General features: G+C 40.5%; 1 protein-coding gene across 1 annotated transcript in view; it reads right to left on the bottom strand.

Moving 5' to 3' along the window:
• Nucleotides 1-919: 919 nt before the first annotated feature.
• The window catches only part of LOC138036106 (ciliary microtubule-associated protein 2-like), a 16,804-nt gene continuing 10,462 nt past the window's right edge, over nucleotides 920-7,261 (bottom strand). Inside the window, exons 9-12 of the mRNA XM_068882465.1 lie at nucleotides 7,086-7,192; nucleotides 6,754-6,882; nucleotides 3,330-3,454; nucleotides 920-1,484 (exon numbers count right to left, since the gene is read on the bottom strand). Coding sequence (XP_068738566.1) covers nucleotides 1,424-1,484; nucleotides 3,330-3,454; nucleotides 6,754-6,882; nucleotides 7,086-7,192 — 422 coding nt within the window. The 3' untranslated portion in view covers nucleotides 920-1,423. The remainder of the gene's footprint in view (nucleotides 1,485-3,329; nucleotides 3,455-6,753; nucleotides 6,883-7,085; nucleotides 7,193-7,261) is intronic.

Genomic DNA, 7,261 nt, shown 5'->3' with positions numbered 1-7,261 from the left:
GAATAGCTGCCAAAACTTCAACCTGCTCAAACAAATAAATAACAAACAAACAAACAAATTTTGTTCATTGATTCATTCCTCACGGGAAATTACCAGCCCACAATTGCAACGTCGGTGGCTTTATAGCTCAGTTGGTTAGAGCGTCGCACCGGTATCGCGAGGTCACGGGTTTAAACCCCGTTGAAGTCCTGAATTGTTCAGGCTTCTCCACGCTATAGCTAAAATTGCGAGGATCATAGCTTTACTTGATTAGACATCCTTAATGATATTATCTCCTAAATGGATTGACCAATTGTATTGTATAATTCTCATCGTTTTTAATAGAGTATAAATAGATTCTTGTAAAATCATGTTTTTTAGGTCGGGCTCCCTTCGACCAACCAATTGATTATTTTGTTAAGAAGGTTTAAAGTTTAAATTTTTAAAGTCTATATCTTGTTTAAAGATCGCAGCACTATTGCAGGTTAATTAAATATTCTACGCTCCGGGTAACAGTTTCTTACCTTCCCGTTTTGTCACGCCTCTATTTGTTTGCAACAACAGTTGCATTTATAAGTCTCCCCAGATCGCGTTCGCTACTGAAAACAAATCTCGACGACCGAATGGCAAAAATAAGGGAATGTGCACGGTACAAGTCCCGAGTAGAGGGGAGAAACCATGCAGCTGGCTATTTCAGAAAAATAACGGAATCGAATTTTGGGACAACCGAACACGAATCCCGGCAATTCCCTAACGGCACTGGAAACACAGCTCAGTTGTTACACAGTTGCTTAGAAACATCCAAAAAGGCAACTATTGGCAGCGCAAAAGGAGAAATCAAAGTAAAAATACTTACATCACAGTTGATAGATTTATTTACCTCTTTAACCTGACGCATTATGCCCTCATTTACAAATAGTATTGTGAGAGTGTGATTTGATTAACATGGAAAAAGATTCCGAAGTAAATACTTTTCACAACGAAACACAAAAAACAGAAAGAAAGAAAGGGAAACGATCATATATTACTCTTACACATGTTTCAGATATCGCTTTATGGTCATCTGTGTACAATGAGACAAAACTATTTCTGTGAAAACAATATCAGTACTAAGACATTCTCAGAACATGACAAAAAGACATTTTTGTTTTACAAAATCTCCCCTCATTCGATGCAAGTTAACAATCAGACCAAAATATATAAAAACAGGAAGATTAAAAACGTATTCGGTAACAATTCTTCCTGGATTCTGTTCCCATAAAAAAATTATTTGAACAGGTTTTACCAACAACCTCACAAAAATACAAATATAAAGAGTCTTTGACCTTACAGCAAGCAGATAGTTTCATTTTTGCTAATACAACACTTTTCGTTTCCATGCTATCAGTCACAAAATTGAACTTAGAATACGTTAGGCGAACTCAAGTGCTAGATCATGAATTGTTTATTGTGCATCAATTGGAACCATGAAAACTTTGTCCACTTCTCGTGGCTTGATTCGTTCCCTGCAAGAAAAAGAAAGAGAAAATCTTTAGCACCACGCATTTCTGTCTAAATTTCGTGGAAATCAAGTTGCTTAAGGTTAAAAGGTCAGGCGTCTTTAAAACTTATTTCTGCGCTAATCAGCTTTTTCTTTTTTCTGAACATGAACCTCTCGATACCATCACGGTGATGGAAACGAAACAGCACTTAAAAATATAACATTTTGCTATCTTATAGTAAGTATCTCGTGATTGTTTCATATCGCAAACGCTGTACAATATGAGTGAAGAATCCCTTAACTATATATATTAGTCCTTATTGTCCCTTAACTGGATTGGTACAAAAGGTTTTGAACTTGAGATTTAAAGAAAAAAACGTTTGCTTTTTTTTCACACAGCACAGCAAATAAATCAGAAATATTACTGTTTTGGGGCGGTGCAGAAGCCGCTTTCCTTGCTTTAACGAAAACATCATTTAAATTCCAAGTTCACTATACCAAACTAAACTTTTCCGTCATTACTTTAGTTTGTTTGACTTCCATAAACCAACCCGAAGCCTAAGTAGGGAATTTGAACGAAATCTACAAAAGTTCAGTGAGCACGTGCAAAGGAATTGTGTTACTCCTTAATGATGTTGCCAGGTAACGACCTTGTCGACGTTGCCGTAGCGTAGATTGTATAAGGCCTCGTCCACGCTAATGCCGAAAAATGCGTTTTCAAAAGTATTCGTTTTCGGTGTCATCGAAAACGCATCGATCCATGCACGTTCGCAGCGTTTTCAACTGGTCACACTAAAACGCTGAATGACCACCCTGTTAGCAGAGCCTTTCTTTTGCTTGCTCGATTTTGGCGTTGTCGAGAAAGACTCTGCATGAATAGAGTAAGGTCCTTATTGAGAATACGCTGCATGTTGCTAGGATACAGTTTCGAACCCAGGCTCAATATGTCTAATACGCGTGTGCTCGACGCCATCTTGATTTTTCATGGTAGAGCGGGCTCAATTATAACCATTGGTTTTATCACGAAACGGATGCTTGCAATGGAAAAAAAAAATGACGAAAGAAAACAAGATTGACCAGTTCAGAAGTTCGGGCGACGACGGCTTCAAAGAGTTGACGCGATTCAGGCAGAGCCTCCTTTTCTCCTCATCAGCAAAGAAAACGAAAATTAAAAGCAGGCTCTGCACGTAGGGTGCTGACTGACATGCTATGTCGTAGGTTAAGCAATATGCGTATGCTTGAAAGAGACAGGACTCTGTTATTTTTGGCCTTTCCCGCCAATGCGAGTTTGAAAACTGTAAACAACTTCGCTTTGGCTCGCTTTTCATTCTAGAATCTTTTCCGAAGCTGCGATGTGGCATTCCTACTCGAGCACTACAAATGGGAAGATCTTGAAAGAGCCAATGCCCTTACAACACATTTCATTTTCTTCTGCTACTATGAAAAACCAAGAGAAGGTTGAATAGAGCAAGGTTAAGCTCAAAACAAGCTACCAAATTTGCTAGTTACATCAGGTAAGGCATGTCTTTATCCGCCACGTTTGATATCCTTTCAACTCAGGTGGTGCGGATGAAGTAATCATTTTCATTTCAACGCATTTTCGACTGTCCACACAGTCAAATGCTGATTTGCATTTGTATCCACTTTCGACAGCTTTTTAAATCGATGTATTTTCGATGAAAACGCTCAGCGTTCTAGTGTGAAAAGAAGCCCTAAACGTATCGAAATGTATGCGTTTTCAAACGAAAACGCATCAGTGACAGGGCCTAAATCTCTAGAGAGGCAAGAAACAGAATCATAATCCAACCACAGATCTACCGAACGGATCTTGCTAGGTGTTGAAGGCTAAAGCTTTTAATATTTAACTTACGTCAAGTATTTATCCCGTATGAGGTCATATCTCTTTGTTTTGGAGTTAAAAGCACTTCGGTTCCCATTAGCATGTTGAGCTTTATCGTATCGATCGACATCATAACGGCCTGGCCCAACAGGATTCTGGAAAATAAAATAAAATAAAATAAATAAGATAAATAAATAAGATAAAGCCGTCATCAAAAACACCATCATCTTGGTTGTCTTTACTTTCCTTCACAACGGGATTGATTCAATTTCAGGTCATTTCATGAAACGCAAAATAGATAAATACTAACCACTGACTAACCGAGCTCGAGGGCCATACTGGGGAATATTGGCCCGAGGTTGTGGCAATATGGGCCCAGCGCAGCGAGGCCTGTACAAAAACGATAGAGGGCCAATATTCTCCACTAATGTCCCAAGCAAGTGAGGTTATTCAGTTGTTTATTATATAGCATCGTTTCTTTGAGCGATTAGACACTTCTCCGATTGGTGAATGTTCGTAATCTTCGTCTTCCATGAGTGAACTTTAAACGGTAACCTTTTACATGAAAAACTTAATAAAATTCCGCTTGCTATAATTGCACCATTGCGATGAAAATATTAAATTCCACAATTGTGATTCGCTCAACTTGAATTTACGGAAATGGAGCGTTTCCATGGTAGTGGTCCGTACTGTAAAATCAGGACCGAAACGTAGCCAATCAGAACTTGCTCCATTTAGCCTGAAATAACGATAACCATAATGATAATGATAACGATAACGTTAACGATAACTGTTATGATGATGATGATGATCATGATGATGATGATGATGATGATGATATAAATAATAATGAACTTTAAGTGTCAAGTGTATTAATAGCTCTGGGGCATTAATTGGGGACACTGTACAGAATAACAACAACAACAACAACAACAATCAAACAATCAACAATCAAGTCAGATTAACTTAACCCATTGACTCCCAGGGGTTCCCTATTGACGAGTAAAATATTCCGGCGTTAAACAGAGTAAAATATTAAGTCTGGCCAGTTTAGGCCGGTTTGGACGTCAAAGGGTTAACCCATTGACTCCCGGGGGTTCCCCATTGACGAGTAAAATCGTCTGGCGTTAGACAGAGTAAAATATTCTGGCGTTAGACAGAGTAAAATATTGTCTGGCCAGTTTAGGCGGGTTTGGACGTCAAAGGTTAACCCATTGACTCCCGGGGGGTTCCCCATCGACGAGTAAAATCGTCTGTCGTTAGACAGAGTAAAATATTAAGTCTGGCCAGTTCAGACCGGTTTGAGAGTCAAAGGGTTAATGGGGACATTAACCCATTGACTCCCACAGGTTCCCCATTGACGAGTAAAATCGTCTGGCGTTAGACAGAGTAAAATATTCTGGCGTTAGACAGAGTAAAATATTAAGTCTGGCCAGTTTAGGCGGGTTTGGACGTCAAAGGGTTAACCCACTGACTCCCGGGGGGTTCCCCATCGACGAGTAAAATCGTCTGTCGTTAGACAGAGTAAAATATTAAGTCTGGCCAGTTCAGACCGGTTTGAGAGTCAAAGGGTTAATGGGGAGTGACGGATTAAACTCATATCAAATCACAGGTTGTTTTTTTAGGAGAAGGGAAAACCGGAGTAGTACCCGGAGAAAAACCTCTGGGTGCAGAGTAGAGAACCAACAAACTCAACCCACATATGACGCCGATTCGCCAAGTATGGGAATCGAACCCGGACCACATTGGTGGGAGACGAGTGCTCTCACCACTATGCCATCTCTCTGCTATAAAAATAATGTAGAAGAAAACAATAACCACTAAAACGGTTGGAAAGATATAAAAAAAATTTTCAAAGTCAAAGAGATGTATGGATCACCAAAAAAAAAACTACAACAAAAAACAAGACGATGGAATTGAAAAAAGCTGGCTGGCCAGACCTTTTTTTAAGTTTATTACAACTCGCTTGCCCGGAAAGTTGTTTTCGTCGAGGACCATCTCATTTGTGATGTAACGGTTGTATTAAAAGTATTCCATATATTGCCTTTTCAAGGTGAGAAATTGTAGTAACCACACATTTCCCCAAATCAACCCCAATATACCAATGCATAGTCATCAACACTGTCATCTTCAAAATCACAAATACCGACACGATCATTCTCGCATCATTACAGCCAGTTCAAGATTCTTATTATCATTATCACTGTTATCGCCATCAAAGTTCGCAGCACCGTCTGCAGCATCGTAATGTATCGTCGTACATCATGCCTTCATCTAATGCATCATCGTCATCACCATCATCACCATCATTGACATCATCGTCGTCATCGTCATCATCGTTGGCATCATCGTCGTCATCATCATCGTCATCATCATCGTCGTCGTCATCGTCATCGTCATCGTCATCATCATTGACATCAACGTCGTCATCGTCATCATTGTCATCATCATTGACATCATCGTCGTCATCGTCATCATTATCATCATTATCGTCATCATCGTCAGCATCATTATTGAGATCATCGTCGTCATCGTCATCATTGTTGACATCATCGTCAGCATCGTCATCATTGTCATCATTGTCATCATCATCGTCATCATTATTGACATCATCGTCGTCATCATCATAGTCGTCATCGTCATCATTGTCATCATGATCGTCATCATTTTCGTCATCATCATCGTCATTGACATCATCGTCATCATCGTCATCATTGTCATCATCATCGTCATCATCATCATCATCATCATAGTGACATTATCGTCGTCATGATACTCGTCATCATCATTGACATCATCGTCGTCAGCGTCATCATTGTCATCCTCATCGTCATTATTATTGTCATCGTCGTCACGTCGTCAGCATCACCATCATTATCTCATCGTCGTCATCGTCATCATCGTCGTCATCATCATCATTATCATCATCGTCGTCGTCATCGTCATCGTCATCCTCAATCATGCAACGTCATCTTTACCAACTCCCACATTATCGTCATCATCGTTGGCATCATCGTCGTCATCATCATCGTCATCATCATCGTCGTCGTCATCGTCATCGTCATCCTCAATCATGCAACGTCATCTTTACCAACACCCACATCATCGTCATCATCATTGACATCATCGTCGTCATCATCATCATCATCATCGTCATCGTCGTCGTCATCGTCACCTCAATCATGCAACGCCATCTTTACCAACACCCACATCATCGTCATCATCATTGACATCATCGTCGTCATCATCATCATCATCATCGTCATCCATCGTCATCGTCGTCGTCATCGTCACCTCAATCATGCAACGCCATCTTTACCAACACCCACATCATCGTCATCATCTTCTTCACTGTCCTCGTCATCGTAACGTCAACCCAGCACTCTCACTCCCCCTTGGAACTACTCCTCCCCTTTTCGCGATATTTTGAAGGACACCGTATTATTAAACTTACCGTGCTTCCAAGGAAAAATCTCCTTGCATGGCGGTCAAATCGTTCAGCGGTTGATCCAAAGGGATGCCGGACCGACGCCTCGGGCTTTGTGAGTCTTTGTGGAGTGTAGCTCCCTGGTGCAGGATCGTTCTTGGGGAAAAAGGAAAGATTTCAACGGTTGTGGTAACAGTAGAGTGTGACGCGACTTCCCTTCCCCTCCCTCTTCACTTTACCTATGGTCACACTAGCACTAGTCTACGCACCAATTGCCACTAATGAACTTTGGCAGTAAGGTTAAGCAATGGCCACGAGAAGACAATTAAGAAGACAATTTTTACTGAAAATCGACCCACCGGCTCTCTAGGATATTGACTCAAAGTAGAGCAGTAAATCCTGTTTGTCGGATATGCAGGGAAACGCTGAACTTTTAGAAAAGCCCCGTGGTGCTTCTTGTGTTTGTCTGAAAAAAAAAAATAAGGAACGCAATATATCGTCACGTCACAAGGAAAAGCACAGACCTGTCACGCAT

The sequence above is a fragment of the Montipora capricornis genome, unplaced genomic scaffold, assembly GCF_036669925.1.
Source record: "Montipora capricornis isolate CH-2021 unplaced genomic scaffold, ASM3666992v2 scaffold_459, whole genome shotgun sequence".
Lineage (NCBI taxonomy): Eukaryota > Metazoa > Cnidaria > Anthozoa > Scleractinia > Acroporidae > Montipora > Montipora capricornis.
The sequence above is the reverse complement of the archived record's forward strand: the minus strand, read 5'-3'. Positions and strand labels throughout refer to the sequence as shown.